Genomic DNA, 18,933 nt, shown 5'->3' with positions numbered 1-18,933 from the left:
CTGAATACTCATTATGAAGACCATGTGGTGTTCTAAAAGTCTAATATTCAAAGTGTCAAAATAGTTTAACAACTTTAACTACTAGAGGGTTCAAACTTTTTCTCCTCAGTAAATACAACTTAATGTAAAATGATGCCAAGCAATTGTGCGGTAAAGAGTACCACTGCAAATTGAAGACGCTGTTACTCTTAAAGTCAGAGGATCATACAGTGAGTTTGCGTATCTTTTAGTTATTCAGAAAATTTGGGGAATACAAATTATTGAAGGGAAATCTGCAAATAAATCTCCAAGTTCCATTTAGATTTTTCAAAGGTTGTCTATGAAACTTTATATTTACACATAACATACATGTATTTGTGACAGAAAATGCAACAATAATTTACAATGAAAACACGGTTTGCTTGTAGGCACTGTAAACTCTCATTGAGCCTACTTAAGGTATTGGCATGAAAAATAAAGCTGTTAAAAAGCCAGTATTCAATGATATTGTCCAAATGGTCAAAATAATATATGCAGGAAAAGTGTAAGAACTAGTCCTATACTGAGAATCATGTATTTTAAAAAATTAAGACTAGTAACCCAACTTAATTTTTAGCGACAATATATTCACGTATTATGCAATAGCGCCAACTGAATGTCACTGATGGTAGTCTTACTCCTACAAGAACATGCTCAAAGGCAAATAAATGCCTTATCTCCAGATTGAAATGGAAATTTCTTATATTTGAATTTTCGCTTCTTCAAATTATTGTATAAATAAGTGCCTGATCAAGGAAATCCTCGTATATAATTCAATGTCATTCCTTTCTCTTTCATCTCCTACCAAATTAGGGGGCAGAGTCAACTTTGGAATATTCTCAAAGTTATTTACAAAGGTAAATAATTAAAAATAGCAGATAAATTACATTCCATTTGGTAGCCTGGTTAAGTCTTTCCTTCATGGCTTCTAGTTACCCCTACACATAATTACGCAGCCCCAAAATACTAGCATAGTCCACCAGTGATCCTCAAGTGTCAATATTTCTGATTATTTCCAGAATTTAAAACAAGAAATGTATTTCTCATTCTGCATGGAATTTGGGATTTTCAAGGCAATGTCATGATATCCTGAGAATCTTTTTAAATTTACAATAGACACAACTAGAATATCCAAATGTATAATGCTAAATTTGATATTCCCCAAATTTCACTTGGTACTGGTTTTTAGTGACAAAGCAAATTATTATTCACTGTAAATCTCAGGAAACAATTGTGAACATACATATTATGCAAAACACCAGTCACAAGTTTATTCTGTAATTTTTCTGTAACAGGCATTCAATTCTGTAGAAAACTGTAAACATTACTTTTTAATATTTACATTTGGTTCTATAAACAAAGTTGTAGAAAAAAAATCCTAAGAATTTCCATACATACGTATAAAAATTTCAAGAATATGATCCTTATCACTTCTGAAAAGTATGCATGTTTTAAAGTCTAAAAGCCAGTAAATGTAGAAGTTGAAGGTGAAGAGAAAAACATTGTCAACAGATTGTTTGAATTTTCCTCTTCCCAAATATCTAAAACATTGCATATACTACTGTTTTCAGAGTAGCTTGTGAAACCCAAAAATTCTGATTTCTCTTCACTAGTCTGAAACAAGTCTAGTAAAGACTGTACCGGTGAACTACAAATTTTGTTTTCTTCTTGGGTAATAAATTCAGTTCTTTTATCAAATTCAGCATTTGGTTCCAGATTTTCTTTTCTATTTCGTCCTAACAATATTTTCACTTTTCGATGTATTTTACCACAAGGTAAACTATCCATATTCTTGATGTCACATTTATTGGGTTCCTCAGGAGAAGTATGGGATGGAGCCTTTGCCTGAGCAGTTAGGTGCTCTTGTGAACTGTTTATGGTTATCAGGCAAGAATCATGAGCAAATACTGAATGAAGGTCCTTTTCCTTGAGATCCTTTGCTGGAAAAAGCAAAGTATCTGAGTTTTGTTTTGGTTGAGATGTGCTATCTGTATTGAAGTCAGAAACATGTGCAGATGTCTGTACATTACATTGATTGTGATCTACCCTTAGTACTTCCAAGTCATTTTCACTTAATGTGTGTTCAGAAATGTCAAGAACGCATTCCTGTTTGTTTTTATGTAGAGGTAGCTGTGTAAAATTCTGTCTTATGTCATTTCCAGCTGTATTTAACATAGAACATTTATTGGTCGTTTTCTCATTAAGCCCTCTCAATTCATTTGAAGGGTGGGGGTTAGGCTCCGAAATAAACACAGGCTTTTTTTCTGTTTCCTGGGTCTCTCTATACAGGAAATTCTGCTCCACTGCCTGTATATCATCTTTCCAGCAATCTTTCTGAGTATGTTGCAATTCCACTTTTTCTTTTTCTTCAGTCTTTTTCAGGGCATTTGCAGAAACAGGTGAAAGGGATCCAACATTGTATTTTATTCTTTATAGGAAAAATAAAAGAAAAATATTAAAATAATTGCTATCAAAACAAATTCCTTGGTTAGAAATTAGTAAAAACATTGCATAATCTTTAAGAAACCTATTTAACTTAGAAAATATTACAAAAAATACAATCATCTTAACATTTTGCTAAATTTACTTGAACTGTTTTTAAAGTAATACAATTTTTCATATGTAGGTGAAAACTCTAGTGTACCTCTCTTCTCTTCTACATTCTTTGCCTCCCTCCCAGAGATAACCAATATCCTGAATTTTGGCATTTAAAATTAAAACCCCATAAACGAAAGAAAAATAATAGTAAAGGGATTTGAGCCTGCTCCTAATTTTGCTGTCTTATTCTGAACACTTTTGTAACTTCTGTGCTTTGAATTATATTAATGCACATTTTACTCAGCAATGTGGAGAATAAGTATTTACTGGGAAATCTGTGGCAAAAACATATATTTTAAATTTACATTTAAGAATATTTAATATCAAAGTGAGCTATCAACTCAGTATCTTTATACTTTCAAAGGTGACAAAGTTGTAACTAAGCTTCACACATATTTAACCTAAAATTCTTTTCTTCATAGAGCATCTTGATATCCCTGAAATGCCAGTTTGTTTTAGACAACCCTAAATAACATACAATTAGAGGAAAAGTTAATAGCTCACCAATTATATTTTATGTTCTATGTCACAGATTAACTGTGAGAAACATATAATTGTTCCTGCCCTTTCAACCAGAATTTTCTTTTATATTTATCTTGTTTACACACTTATTTACAATTCTCTTTCAACAAATGGGCAGTAAAAAAATGAAAACAAATCTAATATGGTTTTTTAGTCCAAGATGTTTAGGAGACTTGCCAACAGAAGTAAAATTAGTGCACATAAAAATAAGACAATTAAGGAACAACCAGTTTATAAATTATAATAATAAATGACTAGTTCAGAATTTTGCTACAGAGTTTTTAGAAAACTATAAATTTTTAGAGTAGCCCACGTAGTTTTGTTTTATTTTGTTTTTTTGAGAAAAAGTCTCTCTGTAACCCAGGCTAGAGTGTAGTGGCCTGATCTCAACTTACTGCAACCTCCACTTCTCAGGTTCAAGTGATTTTTGTGCCTCAGACTCCTGAATAGCTGGGATTACAAGCATGTGTCACCACTATTTTTTTTCAGTAGAAATGGGCTTTCACCATGTTGGCCAGGCTGGTCTGGAACTTCTGGCCTCAAGTGATCTGCCCACCTTGGCCTCTCAAAGCGCCAGGACTACAGGTGTGAGCCACCAAACCCAGCCACAGTAGCTCACAAAATTTCAATAGTTGGAAATATAACTCCTCTTCAAATCCATATTAAGTCAGTCATGAAACTATTCTGAATGTCAGAGAAATATGGGATTTAAGAACTCTTCTACCTGAAGTCAAAAAACTTTCTAGTTAATTTTCAGAAGCTGTATCTTGGTATCACATTTCTAATCTTCTTTATGCCTTAAGTAAGAGTAGTCTAAAAATAAAGACTAACTTAATGAGTTATCACCACCTCTAGGGTATATTCATAGGAAAGCATTTCTTTGTCAGTTTATGGGAATAATCTAATCAGGATAATTTTTGTCTATACACAGTGTACACTGGGCAGTACTGTATTCACAATTAAAAGTCCTGTCAGTATCTTCAGTAAATATACCCATCACAAAGGTCAGGTAAACATATTTCATGAAAGTATAAAAACCTAAGAGGCAAGCGAAGGCAGGTTTCTTCAAACACCTTAATATTACCTTAAAGTTTGATAAAACTTTTTAGTCTGAATAAATGGTAAACTTTATGGTTCTACAACAGGAGTAGATGAACTACATAGTCTGTTGCCAAAATCTAGACTACAGTCTATTTTTCCAAATAAAATTGTAAAGAAATACAGCCATATACATTGTGCAATAAAAAAGCTAATTAGTTGTAACAGAGATCTTACGGCTCACAAAACCTAAAATAGCAAATATCTGGCTCTTTATGGGAAAAGTCTATCAACTCCTTCTAAACTACAATGTCAAGAATGAAACTAATTAGTGGAGTGTAGTGGCATATGCCTGTAATCCTAACTCCTCAGGAGGCTGAGACAGGAGAATCTCTTGTACCTGGGAGGCAGAAGTTGTAGTGAGCTGAGAGAATGCAACAGCAGGCCAGCCTCGGTGATACAGCGAGACTCTGTCTCAAAATAAAACAAAAAATTTACAAAAGAAAAAATTTTAGATAAAAAGAAAAAAAGAATGGAACTAAAAGTAGTCTAAGGTAAGCATCGTTGATAGTAGGGGAAAAGGGAAGGGAAGAAGTTACCGGTTCTTAACCATATTTACATCCTGAAAATACATATTCCTTCTAAGAACAGGCATACTGTGTTTATTTTTAGTTTAATAAAATAGTTTAATATTCTAGTATAATTTATTTATGTATGTATGTATTTTTTAGATGGAGTCTCACTGTCACCCAGGCTGGAGTGCAATGACACAATCTTGCTTGGCTCACTGCAACTTCTACCTCCCAGATTCTAGCGATTCTCCTGCCTCAGTCTCCCAAGTAGCTGGGATTACAGGTTTACACCACCACACCCGGCTAATTTCTGCATTTTTTTTTTTTTTTTAAGTAGAGACAGGGCTTCGCCATGTTGGCCATGCTGGTCTCCAACTCCTGACCTCAGGTGATCCTCCCAAAGTGCTGGGATTACAAGCATAAGCCACCGCACCCAGCCTTCTAGTGTAATTTAAAACTTAGGTTGATAACATTACCTTTTCTTTTTAGGTGTGTCCTTTTCACATTCCACAAAGTCAAAAACTAACTTAGATACAATATCATCAACAACTTGATAGCGGTTACTCTGTGCAAAGTTTCTGTGTTGCTCACTTAGAAGGTGCTAAAACAAAATTAAAAACATGTATTAAAAACTGTATTTTAAAACCAAGAGATGCCTTTTTATTAAGGTTTTTTAACATTCTCATGCCCCTAAAATTAGGTTTCCAATAACTAGTCCAAAGATAATATCTTTACTGACTTCAAAAGACGTTTAAAATAAAAGTCGCTTCTGAGAAACCAGTAAAACTACTTTGGATTTTTGTCTTCAGTGAGAAAAGACAAGTACTAATTTGTAGCTACAATGGAACTGAAAAGAATGAACTATGTCAGAAAACAAAAACACAGGTTGGGCACAGTGGCTCATGCCTGTAATCCCAGAAGTTTGGGAGGCTGAGCCTAGAAAATCAGCTGAGGTCAGGAGTCCAAGACCAGCTTGGCCAACATGGTGAAACCCTGCCTCCATTAAAATACGAAAAAAAAAAAAAAAAAAAAAAAAAAAAAAAAAAAATCAGCCAGGTATGGTGGTACATGCCTGTAGTACCAGCTACTCAGTAGGCTGAGGCAGGGGATTCACTTAAACCTGGGAGGCACAGGTTGCAGTGAACTGAGATGGCACCACTGCACTCTAGCCTGGGGAACAGAGTGAGACTCCATCTTAAAAAAAAGAAGATACAGATGGAAAGATACAACAGTAACATTTTGGAAAACACGCTTCCCTCTATTACTTTGTCTTTAGGCAGTTACCACTAAGTAAGGCAGGACTTATAGAAAATTAATGACATGTAAGTTAACATGCAAGAATCCAGAAAGTAGATTAAACACAGGAACCACAATTAAGTACTATGGAGTATTAAAAAAGCCAAGATTCATAATTGAAGAACACATTTGAGAATGATCAATGAAACAAGTGATTTCAATTACCCATGCTCATAACAGAGTATACAGAAGTTATTCTCTTATCCTTAAGAACAGTCAAAACCGCCAGGTGCGGTGGCTCACGCCTGTGATCCCAGCACTCTGGGAGGTCGAGAAAGGCAGATCACCTAAAGTCAAGAGTTTGAGATCCCAGCCTGGGCAACATGGTGATATCCTGTCACTAATAAAAATACAAAAAGTAGCCAGGCGTGGTAGCCCATGCCTGTATTCCCAGCTACTGGGGGTGCTGAGGCAGGAGAACCTCTGGAACCTGGGAGGCAGAGGTTACAGTGAGCTGAGACTGAGCCACTGTACTCCAGCCTAGGTGAGAGAGCAAGACTCCATTTCGAAAAAAAAAAAAAAAAAATTGGTCAAAACCAAAAGTAAACGTGTTCACAGCAAGATAAAATTCATAGGAAACAAAGTTCCTTTAGAATAGGTGGAATCTCCAGCCCAACTCTATCATTTGTCTATCAGCTGATCAGGGAATTGTACTTAGAAGCTTGCCTCCAGATGATCAGAAAAGATCTAATTTCTGTATCCCTAGTTTCATGCAGTTTTACATTTTGATGATTTATTTCTAAAAACATCTCCAGTGGTCTCAAAAAAACACAATGCATCCTAGAATACACATGTATTTCTTCCTTACTTGCAAGCTTTACCACACAAATTACATATGCCCAGTAATAAAAATAAGCAATTATTAAAGTTTAAAAGGAAACATCAAATTTGTAAGCTTTGATTCAGTCTACCAATGTTCTAGGAAGGAAAAATTTCCAACTTTTATTTAGTTCCCCTCTAATTTCCATTAAGTTCTTCTCATTCATCCTTAAAGTCTTAATTTAGAAGTCACTTGTGCTCAGTTGGGCCTTTTGGGACCCTCATTCTGCTTTAGATAACTTCATTATTTATTCCCATTGCACTTCATACTTTACTTTTGTGACAGTCATCACATTTGCAAACACTTATTTTCTATGTACTTTGCCAGACCATAAGGTGTATAAGGGTAGGGATGTCCACCTTATTTGTTGCTTTATCTTCAGTACTCAAACATATTTGTTAATTGAATCCCCTGATACAAGTGGAATTGAATCACTGTGAAACCTAACATTCAAAAAAAATTTCTTTACTCTTAGCAACTTAGAAAGATACAAATGAAAACTAAAAACATTATCTTAAATTTCAATCCCAACCTCTAATCCCAACATCTGCTTTCACTAATTTTCCTTCTTTGTGGCAACCAGTCAACATTTTTTTCATTTTTCAGCCTCAACATTTTCTGAGCACTAAATTAAGTATCCATTCTAGATTATTTTGTTGCTATACCAGCAAAGTAAAACTTCTGGACCAACCTGAATTTTAATTTTCAAAATGATTTCCAGAAAGGGAAAATATTTCTGAGATACTTTAGCTTCTGATTAAAAGCAATTTTAGACTAACTATAGTTTTCTCACTTATTACAAAAAAAAACAAAAACTGACACAAAACACTAATATATTTTGGCGTGTAAAACAAACTTCAATTCAGAGTCTGAAGACAGTATTATTATCAAGTATTATTCTTTCTCCTTAACTTTCCCTCCATCTTTTACCAAAACCAAACCAAACACCAAAACAAACCTATTACTTAAAAAAATTCAAGTAACAGCTAACAATAAGCACTTACTATGTGCCAAACACTGTCCAAGGTCAAATAGACAGGAAGCCAGCATTCAAACCTGGGCGGCTTGAATCCATAGCTGTTGCTCTTTTAATCAGTTTACAAACTATAATATTTCCCCCATCTTCATCCTATATACCCTTTCCAACTCTTCTATTTCTTTCTGCTACCTTGATGAACTGTCTTTACTTCTTTCAACTCTTCTCTTCCCATTATAAATAAGGCCTTTTTAAAAACTGCTCAGGTTCAAAATCCTATAGTAACCATTGGACTACCATTTTCCCTTGCTTGCAACATCCAATCCATTGGCAAATCTTCTTGGTCCCACCTTTAAAACATATCCACAATCTGACCATGTTTCAGCATTTCTACTACCACTTACTCTGAACCACCAATATTTATTCCTTGATCTCATCAATCATCTTAAATTGGGACTTTTGCACTTGCTTATCTCAATATCCAGGTCTCATTACTTCACTTTTCTCAGATCTCAAATGTCACCTCATCAGTTAGGTGTTCCTTGTCTAGGTTAAATACTAACATGCCCATTCCTATGTTACGTTTTTTCATAGCACTGATCTAATATTCTCTCTATCCTTTTTATTATCTCCACCCCTACCCAACCCTCATCCCACAGAATATAATCTTCACAAGGGTAAGAAATTAAGTGTGTTTTGTTCAATGCTGTTTGCCCAGAGTAGTGATCAGTATGTAGCAGGTGCTTAGTAAGTATTTGTTGAATAAAAGTAATTTTCAATACTCATTTTCCCCTTGAGTTCTTAAAATGTAAAGTCTCTATTAGAACAAGCTAAAATTTAAAACACAAGTATTACAGTTTTTGAAACAAGTTCCCAAAATATAAAATCACATTTACAGTTTCTAGATCCTCGTATTTCTGCAAGCAACATTCACAATATCCTTTTTTCTTCTTCTCTTTCAACTGGAGTTGAACTGAGGTTCCACCATATTTATCACCATCCATTTGGATTCTGATGACAGAAATACATGGTAAAGAATTAACTGCTGAACCTAAGGAATAACTTTTAAAATTTTTTTGTCCTAAACAATCACACACAGAATCTGCATAATTTACAGAGACTTATATCAGCAAGTACTTTTAATCATATATATTTTTTTTTTTATTGCATTTTAGGTTTTGGGGTACATGTGATGAACATGCAAGAGTGTTGCATAGGTACACACCTGGCAGTGTGCTTTGCTGCCTTCCGTCCCCTCACCTGTATCTGTCATTTCTCCCCATGCTATCTCTTCCCACCTCCCCACCTCCCATTACTCCCCCATTTCCCCCCAATGGACCCCAGTGTGTAGTGCTCCCCTCCCTGTGTCCATGTGATCTCATTGTTCAACACCCGCCTATGAGTGAGAATATGCGGTGTTTGATTTTCTGCTCTTGTGTCAGTTTGCTGAGAATGATGGTTTCCAGGTTCATCCATGTCCCTACAAAGGACATGAACTCATCGTTTTTGATGGCTGCGTAATATTCCATGGTGTATATGTACCACATTTTCCCTATCCAGTCTATCATCGTTGGGCATTTGGGTTGGTTCCAGGTCTTTGCTATTGTAAACAGTGCTGCAATGAACATTCGTGTGCACGTGTCCTTATAGTAGAATGATTTATAATCCTTTGGATATATACCCAGTAATGGGATTGCTGGGTCAAATGGGATTTCTATCTTTAGGTCCTTGAGGAATCGCCACACTGTCTTCCACAATGGTTGAATTAATTTACATTGCCACCAACAGTGTAAAAGTGTTCCTATTTCTCCACATCCTCTCCAGCATCTGTTGTTTCCAGATTTTTTAATGATCGCCATTCTAACTGGTGTGAGATGGTATCTCAATGTGGTTTTGATTTGCATTTCTCTAATGACCAGTGATGATGAGCATTTTTTCATATGTTTGTTGGCCTCCTGTATGTCTTCTTTTGTAAAGTATCTGTTCATATCCTTCACTCAGTTTTGAATGGGCTTGTTTGTTTTTTTTCTTGTAGATCTGTTTTAGTTCTTTGTAGATTCTGGCTATCAGCCCCTTGTCAGTAGAGTAAATCGGCAATCAACAGAATGGGAAAAAATTTTTGCAGTCTACCCATCTGACAAGGGGCTGATATCCAGAATCTTATTTCTTTATAATATGTTAAGAAGCAAACTAAGATTTAATGAATATTCCGAGAATATTTCAATCATTTAAGATTGAAATATTAAGATTTAATTAAATATTTCAATTTAAGATTGAAAACTACACATTTTCATTATTTACAAATATTTTAAGGCCCTCCCTACCTCCATCTAAACAGATTCAGAATTCGAATCTAGTGTAGAGAGATTAAAAATATACAGAGGGAAAAGTAATCAGAATAGTAATTACAAACACAAAAAACTACTAGGGCATAAACCAAACTATTTCAAATCTTTATAAAGAAAAATTGAGATGACATTCTGAATAGTCCATCCAAAAGTAAAGATTCAAACAAACCTTAGTTTCACCTGAGTTTGCTTTTGCATACTAGATGGCTTTTCTACATCAAATGGACTGCAGGGCTTCTGAATAGAATAATTTATAAAAGGCATATTGGTCAGCTGAAGATAAAATGGCCTATAACATCTAAAAAATAAAAAGACAAAATACATGAGATTCTTTATGATGAAAGAAAACAAAATTTAAAGTTTTATATTTCAAAATCACATAATTCAGGGGAATCTGAAATAAACAACAGAAATCATTTAGGCTTCCCCCTTCAAAAATCCAATTTCTAGGCCTAATATTTTTAACATTTACACATTTTTAAAACTGTGGCAAAATACACATAAAATTTACTACCTTAACTATTTTAAGTGTATAATTCAGTAGGATTAAGTATTCATAATGCTGTGGGGTACCATCATTGCTATTGGTCATCTTTTGCAAGATGATGTATTTTCATCTTGCAAAAACTGAAACTCTGTACCTATCAAACAGTAACTTCCCAACTATCCTTTTTCTCCATAGCTCCTGACAACCACCATTCTACTTCCTGCTATTTATTCGACTAATGTAGGTGCTTCATGAGTGGAATTATGCAGTATTTTTCCTCTTATTTCACTTAGCATAATGTCCAAAGGTTTATCCATGTTGCATGTGTCAGAATTTCTTTCCTTTTTAAGGATGAATAATATTCCATTGACTGTGTGTACACATATTCCACATATTGTTTATGTATTCCTTTGCTGATGGGCTTGGTTTACTTTCACTTTTTGGCTGCTGTGGCCTTTTTAGTAGGAGCCATCCTAAACAATGTAAAGTGGTATCTCACTGTAGTTTAGAATTGCAATTCCCTAATGATTAGTAATATTGAGCATCTTTTCATAAGCTTATTGGCTATTTGTATATCATCTTTGGAGAAATGTCTATTCAGTGCTTTGCCCATTTTAAAAATAGGGTTATTTTTTGTTGAGTTGTAATTCTTTATATATTCTAAATATTAAAACCTTTATTAGATATATGACTTCTTCAACCTGAGAAAGCTGAAATAAAAAAAAGAAGAGAATATGACTTGCAGTATCTTCTTTCATTCTTTGGGTTGCCTTTTTACTGTTATTTCCCGTTAGGCACAGAAATTTTGTATTTTTGATATAGACCAATTTGATTACTTATCTTTTGTCTTTATTTTTGGTGTCATATCCAGGAAAGCACTGAAAATCCAATGTCATGAAGCTTTTCCCCTATGTTCTCTTCTAAGAGTTTTATCATTTTAGGTCTTTGGTCCATTCTGAGTTAATTTTTGCATATGATATAAGGCAGGAGTCTAATGCCATTCTTTTGCATGTGTATATCTAGTTTTCTCAACACTGTTAAAAAGACTGTCCTTGCTCCATTAAATGATCTTCATACCATTGCTGAAAATCATTTGCCCATAGGTGTGATGGTTTTTTTACAGGCTCTCTATTCTATTCCATTGGTTTATATGTCTTTATTCCAGTACCAAATTGTTCTGATTACTGTAGCATTACAGTAAGTTTTGAAATCAGGAAGTGTATACGTCCTACTTTGCTGTTCTTTTTAACGACTGTCTTGGGTATGTGGCATCTGTTGTGATTCCATACAAATTCTAGGACACGTTTTTATTATTTCTGCAAAAAACATCTTTTGATTTTTGACAGAGAATGCACTGAATCTGCAGGTCACTTTGGGTGGTATTAACATCTTAACAATATTATGTCTTCCAATTCATGAACATGGGATATCCTTTTGTGTACTAGTGTCTTCTCTAGGCCTCCTTTTCAGTTGCAGTTTTTTCTTCATAGCAACATATTTCATAAAAAGAAGCTTTCAATACAATTTTTGTCACCTCAGTGTGAGTACCAAAGAGAATTAACCACACATCTAAATAAGTAAATGGAAAGAAAAAAGAAAGTAACCTAATTCTCTCACGGCAGGTCTATGTATATCCGTAGTCTTAAGATTATCCTATATGGCTGGGCATGGTGGCTTATGCCTGTAATCCCAGCACTTTGGGAGGCCGAGGCTGGAGGGTCACATGAGGTCAGGAGTTAGAGATCAGCCTGGCCAACAAGGTGAAACCCCATTTCTACTAAAAATACAAAAATTTGCTGGGCATGGTGGTGTGCACCTGTAATCCCAGCTACTTGGGAGGTGGAAGCAGGAAAATTGTTTGAACTTGTTGGGGCAGAGGTTGCAATGAACCGGGATTATGCTACTGCACTCCAACCTCGGTGACAGAGTGATACTCCATCTCAAAAAAATCAAAACAAACAACAACAACAATTGTCCTAAAATACTTCAGGGTGAGTTTTGGAAAACAACTGTGTTAGATGTTATACTTAGATTTTCTATTTCTAAAAAGCATCTAATATATTTCTTTTTCACAAATTCAGGAGTAATCTTTAAGTAGTGGTACTGCATTTAGCCAGAGAATTACTTTAAATACTAAAAAATGTCATCATGATTTTTCTAAACCAGCTATTTCAGAGACATCCACAACATACTTAAACTAAATTTAGTCTTTGAGCACAAAGGAATTCATGCTACGTTCGATAACTTGTGCTGCACGCACTTTAGTACAATGTAAATCCAACACAAAGGAACCTAACAGTACTAATTGAGCTAGCCTAACTAGTTAGGTAATTTTCCCCTTTAGTTATGCACTTAAATGACACAGACTGGACTTAGATACTTACTGGCTGATATCTTCTATTTTTACGAACGGCTTTTTGAGTCTTCCTGCTTGAGAATATAAAAAACATATTAGATACTTGCAAATCCAGGAATTTTTAAAAATAAAACCATTATGGCAAAACAAAACCCTCCCAAACAAAAAAATTACATATCCATTTTAAAGTTCTAAGCCTCAGATGAGGTACTGCCATTACCACCTCATGTCCAAAAATAACAGAAGATCTATGTTCTGAGAGTCTTAAACTAAATGGAACCCTCATATGAATAGGATTCAGGAGGGTCATAAATTATAACAGGAGAAAAACTACACTATTATTTTCACTAACCACAAACTGAAATTTAGCATTTCCTCCAATTATAAATGTGACAAATCACTGGGCGTGGTGGCTCACACCTGTAATCCCAGCACTTTGGGATGCTGAGAGTGGATCACAAGGTCAGGAGATTGAGACCATCCTGCCCAACATGGTGAAACCCCGTTTCTACTAGAAATGCAAAAATTAGCTGGTATGGTGGTGGACGCTGGTAATCCCACCTATTTGGGAGGCTGAGGCAGGAGAGTTGCTTGAACCTGGGAGGTGAAGGTTGCAGTGAGCTGAGACTGTGCCACTGCACTCCAGGCTGGCGACAGAGCAAGACTCCCTTTCAAAAAAAGTGACTTTGGTGCTAATAGAAACAGCACAAATTTTCCTATCAGTTATGAAATGAACAGATTTCGCAAAGCATTTTTTATGCTTATTAATTCAAAATGACAGTAGCAATTAGATTCACTGCTAGAATCTGTTCTATGTAATAAAAAGCAAGGCTGGGCACGGTGGCTCATGCCTGTAATGCCAGCACTTTGGGAGGCTGAGGTGGGCGAATCACCTGAGGTTGGGAGTTTGAGACCAGCTTCACCAACATGTAGAAATCCCGTCTCTACTAAAAGTACAAAAAATTAGCTGGGCATGGTGGCACCCACCTATAATCCCAGCTACTTGGGAGGCTGAGGCAGGAGACTCGCTTGAACCTGGAAGGCGGAGGTTGCAGTGGGCCAAGATTGTGCCACTGCACTAGAGCCCGGGCAACAAGAGCAAAACTCCGTCCAAAAAAAAAAAAAAAGCAAGTTATCACTCTTTCATAATTAAAAACCATTTTCATAACTGAATTTTAATGTAATTCATTTTCTTGGTAGTCTAATGATTTAAAAAAATTTTTTAAAAACACTATTCTGAGAATGCAGTCCACAGGCTTCACCAAACTTCACTAAGGATCTATGTTCTAAAAAAGACCAAGAAAGCCCTGAATAAATCATTTAGACGGTGGTTTACATGAGTTTAGAAGATCTTTTATGATTTTTCAAAATCAAACCAAATACACTTAAAGATATGAAGATACTTACTTCTTGCTTTTTGTGCACCAGTACCAATTCTTTTCCCCTAAAAAAAAAACAGTGAAAAGACTGGGTTTGAAAGTACAGTTAAAACAGCAAATCCAACTGCTCAATATCTTCAAGATAAAAAAAATCATGCAGAAAAGTACTATATCAAAGAATATTCTTGCTTTGTTAAAAAAAAAACTCAGACATTAAACAACGATCCTGCAAGAACTAAAGATTGTAACCACTAGAGTAGAATTCAGTAATTAAAACTGTTTTACAATACACCCAAGTACCATGCATCCTAGCTATAATTGATTTTGACTTCTTAAAAAGAAATCAACCAATAATGAAAAAGTAGGTAGTGAAATATGTTTTTAAAAAGTCTTTTTGTTTTTTGAGATGGAGCCTTGCTCTGTCGCCCAGGCTGAAGCAACCTCTGCTTCCTGGGTTCAAGCAATTCTCCTGTCTCAGCCTCCCAATTAGTTGGGCAGGAGCCTATTTTCATGCCCTAATTCAACAATATCTTTGTATTCAACTGCATAAAGAAACTAGTCAACATTTACTAATCTGTCAATTTAGGCAAAGATTCAATACGTCCAAGATGGTAATCAATTCCACTGTTAACAAGTAAAAATTCCGGACAACATTGAATAAGCAACTACCTGAAGACTGAAAAAAAAAAATAAGCATGTAGATTGTGGAAGGAAGTCAAAACTGGAACCATCAGTCATGGAGTTAGCAGCAGTAGCAGAGCCAGCAGCTGAAGCTTCTATACAAACCTCATCTTTCTATCTGGAAGAACCAGGAGTGAAGTTCTAGTAGTCCAAAAATACCACAAGAATCCCTATATTCTTTATTTCTTTTCTCCCACAATTCTGCTCTGAGGGTGGGCCCCAAATAGGAAGCTAAGGTTGTAAAGGTAGCACAAGCTTAAGCTAACATTGAGAAATCTTCACTTTCTGACTAGAAGACCTGGTAGACCTGGTAAAAGAGGCCACTGTGAGGTGGAGATCAATCATAAAAAGATCATGAAAACTGAAACTGAGATTAGAACCACCACCCACAAAAAACAAGAAATGTGTAAATGTTGTGTTGTGTAGGTTCTAGATCTATTCTGATAGCCTGGAGAACGCCGATTTTGGTTTTGCTATTGTTTTAGCAGATAGTCAACCAAGTTTTGCTTGGCAGGACTGTCTGCTAAACAATAGAAAAACAAAATCGGCGTTCTCCAGACTATCAGAATCAATCTAGAACCTATACAACACAACATTTACAATGCCCAGTCAAAACTTAAACTTGACATTTGAACAACCAGAAAAACATGATCAATTTTTGAGAGAAAAGGATAATCAGATGGCAACCCCAACTTTATGCATCCTTATATGTGGCATGTATATAATGAGTGGTCATCATCTAAAATATATTCAACAAAAAATGAGGGTTGGGTGTGGTGACGCATGGCTATAATGTCAGCACTTTGGTAAGCAGAGGTGGGTGGATCACTTGAGCTCAGGAGTTCGACACCAGCCTGGGCAACATGGTGAAACTCTTCCTCTGCAAAAAATACAAAAACTAGCCAGGTATAGTGGATTATGCCTGTAGTCCCAGCTACTTGGCAGGCTGAGGTGAAAAGATTGCTTGAGCCTGGGAGGAGGTGGTTGCAGTGAGTTGAGATGGCATCACTGCACTCTAGCCTGGGTAACAGAGGGTGAGCCTGTCTAAACAAACAAAAAAAATTGTGTTCAAGAGTGTAAAAGCCATTTTCCAGTCTTGCCAAATAATTCATTCTTAATGGCAACTGGAAGATCTTTCCAAAATGACTATCCAATCAAGTTACTCTTCTATTTATAATTGTTCCACAATTTTCCAAACCCTCCAACATAAAATCTAACTCCTTTATATCATGCAACACCCTATATAATCTTAACATACTGATTTTTCCAGCTTTATCTTTTGTCACTGGCACATTAAAAGATCAGGTGTATTACGCTACGTAAGATTTCTAAAATATGCCATTCTACTATGGTTTCATGCCTTTATATACAATTTCCTATCAGCTTATTATATTTAGACTGCTGTAATTTAAGTATTGAACAAAGGAAAAGCAGGCCACAAAAGAATGGCCTGAGAAATATGAAGAGACCACGAGAAAGCTGAGATGAAATTTCAGAAGAGAAAAGTTTAGGGAAGAAATGGACAACAGCTGAGAGAACCAATATGACTGGCTTTTAAAAAGTGTCAAAATGATAAGAAAATTGGTCTGAAATTTTATACTTTGTAGGTTGAAAAGTGAATGGGAAGTATAAAAGTAGAGATTTGAAGGTTTGGTTAAGGAATTATAAGGATTAGGTAATAAGTAGGTAGGGATGTGGGATCAAGGCAGGTTTTACTGTATTTGTTTTAAAGGATGGAAAAGGCCTGAATCTGTATAGATGCTTCAAAGAAGCAACAGGGAAAAAGAAAGAGACTGAAGATAATGGGAACATTAGGTTTAACAGAATATAACAACCAATTGGTTAACAAGTACTTCAAGGCAGCCATGCTAAAACAAGATTTTGTTATACCACCATCTAGAACAGTTGAAAAGGATGGCATAGTAACTTTTATACAATAGGCTGATTTTAGTGTTTTTCTACAGAATAAACAAAAGTACCTGTCACAAAACAGCAGTTAAAAAAGGGGAATGGGGAAGCAACAGATGCCACTATTCCAGAAACAACTTTTACCTGGTGAGTACAACCCTAAAATTAAAGGACACATGATTTATTTGAATAACAGAAACAGGCACATAGTACACAGGTTTGTCCCTAGGATATTTTCTTTTTGGCAGGAAAAATTTACAAATACATAAATTAAAAAATCAAGCTTGGTCACTTTAAAAATTTAGTTTAAAATTTGAAAAAGAAAACATACCCCATCTCTTACTGAAGTACTTGATTTCTTGAGTAAATACAACTCTTTTTTCTTTTGTTCAATGTAGTATCTTATGTCTTTATTAAAAGAAAGAAGGTTTTAAGATTAGCAGTTTTACTTTTGGAAATAAACAGTTATTTCTTTCTTTTTTTGTAGTTAAAATTAGATAAAGAGTTTACTATTATAGGTATCCCTTATGTTATGGTCTGAATGTTTGTCTCCTCTAACACTCATGTTGAAATTTAATCCCCTATATGATAGTACTTACTGAGAGGCTGGACCTCTAAGAGGGGATTAATGGGTTAATGGATTAATGGGTTATCTTGGGAGTGGACCTGATGTCTTTATAAGAGGAAGAAGAGACCTGAGTGAACACACTCAGCACCTCAATCATGTGATACCCTGTACTGCCTCAGGACTCTGCAGAGTCTCCATCAGCAAAAAGGCCCTCACCAGATGCAGCCCTTTGAACTTGGACTTCTTAGTCTCCATAACTGTGAAAAACAAATTCCTTTTCTTTGCACATTACCCAGTTTCAGGTATTCTGTTATAAGCAACAGGAAATAGATTAAGACACCCTTGCTATCAAAATTCCACCATGTAAAGCCAGGAACCAAAGGACAGACATAGACACTTATAACAAATATTGTCAAAAAAAAAAAAAATTACAAAATCCTTACCATCAATATGAAGAATTTTTACTCCCCATGATAAGGCATTTGATAATATACTATTTGAAGGAATAAAATCCTGTTAAAAAAAAAAAAAGTTTTATAGTTGTTTAAGGAAATTAAGATGACCTAAATCTAGTAAGCACTCAACTATTTGAAACTTAATGTCACTAAGGTGGTTATTTGTAACAGACCCTATAGAGTTACAATAGCCACGACATCAAGATTTTCTTTTGGATTTTCTAAAATCAATCCCACTTTATACCCACATCCTTGACAATTTAATATATAAGGCAAGTGGCAAGTTTCAAGTTTCCAGTAATATTTTAAAAGGCCAGAAGATGGGGATATTTCTCCATGAAAAGTTTAAGTTCTGTACTTTGTAAAATAAAATACACGCTGAGATTCAGGCTTCTGCCTAAAAATGTGGAAAAGATAGTATCAGTAACATCTATAATTTCCAGTTGAGTTTTTAGTAACAAAACGTACAATGTGAATTTTTATAGTTCCTACTTACATGGTCCTTGATAGCTTTTTCAACTAACAATTTTCCTCTACTTAAACACACCTATAAAAAGATCAGAAAAATTTAAAACATAGTGCTTAACTGGAGAACAGGTTAGAAAGGTTAAAGCAGCTAAGAAAAAATTTATTTGTATAAGTCTTAATGGCTATCAACATAAATATGTGGTCAAAAGTGATTTCTTTTGAGTCTCATATTAAAAAGCTTCTTTCTCTTTTTTGGGTGACCTCTTTGGTTTTGTAGTAAGTTCTATTCAACATGAGAAATAAAATAGCTAGGTTTCACTGGAATTCTTTATTTATAATTAGTTGGTTTACATTTTGTTTCCTATTAAATCAAAGATTTAAGAAAAACAATAAATTGTATATACTGTATACTGTTTTTACATGTTATTTCACTTTATTATTAT

At 35.0% G+C, this 18,933-nt stretch overlaps 1 protein-coding gene across 2 annotated transcripts in view; it reads right to left on the bottom strand.

Moving 5' to 3' along the window:
• Positions 1–210: 210 nt before the first annotated feature.
• The window catches only part of DBF4 (DBF4-CDC7 kinase regulatory subunit), a 28,963-nt gene continuing 10,240 nt past the window's right edge, over positions 211–18,933 (bottom strand). The window contains exons 4-12 of one of the 2 annotated variants that reach the window (XM_039472559.2): positions 18,519–18,569; positions 18,011–18,080; positions 17,331–17,407; positions 14,439–14,475; positions 13,060–13,105; positions 10,358–10,486; positions 8,737–8,851; positions 5,225–5,349; positions 211–2,446 (exon numbers count right to left, since the gene is read on the bottom strand). In XM_039472559.2, the coding sequence (XP_039328493.2) occupies positions 1,477–2,446; positions 5,225–5,349; positions 8,737–8,851; positions 10,358–10,486; positions 13,060–13,105; positions 14,439–14,475; positions 17,331–17,407; positions 18,011–18,080; positions 18,519–18,569 (1,620 nt within the window). In that variant the 3' untranslated portion in view covers positions 211–1,476. Of the gene's footprint in view, positions 2,447–5,224; positions 5,350–8,736; positions 8,852–10,357; positions 10,487–13,059; positions 13,106–14,438; positions 14,476–17,330; positions 17,408–18,010; positions 18,081–18,518; positions 18,570–18,933 lie in introns of those variants that run through there. The other variant, XM_074379363.1, reaches the window with a different exon arrangement.

The sequence above is a fragment of the Saimiri boliviensis genome, chromosome 10, assembly GCF_048565385.1.
Source record: "Saimiri boliviensis isolate mSaiBol1 chromosome 10, mSaiBol1.pri, whole genome shotgun sequence".
Lineage (NCBI taxonomy): Eukaryota > Metazoa > Chordata > Mammalia > Primates > Cebidae > Saimiri > Saimiri boliviensis.
Note: the sequence above shows the minus strand (reverse complement) of the source record. Positions and strands in the feature narration are given on the sequence as shown.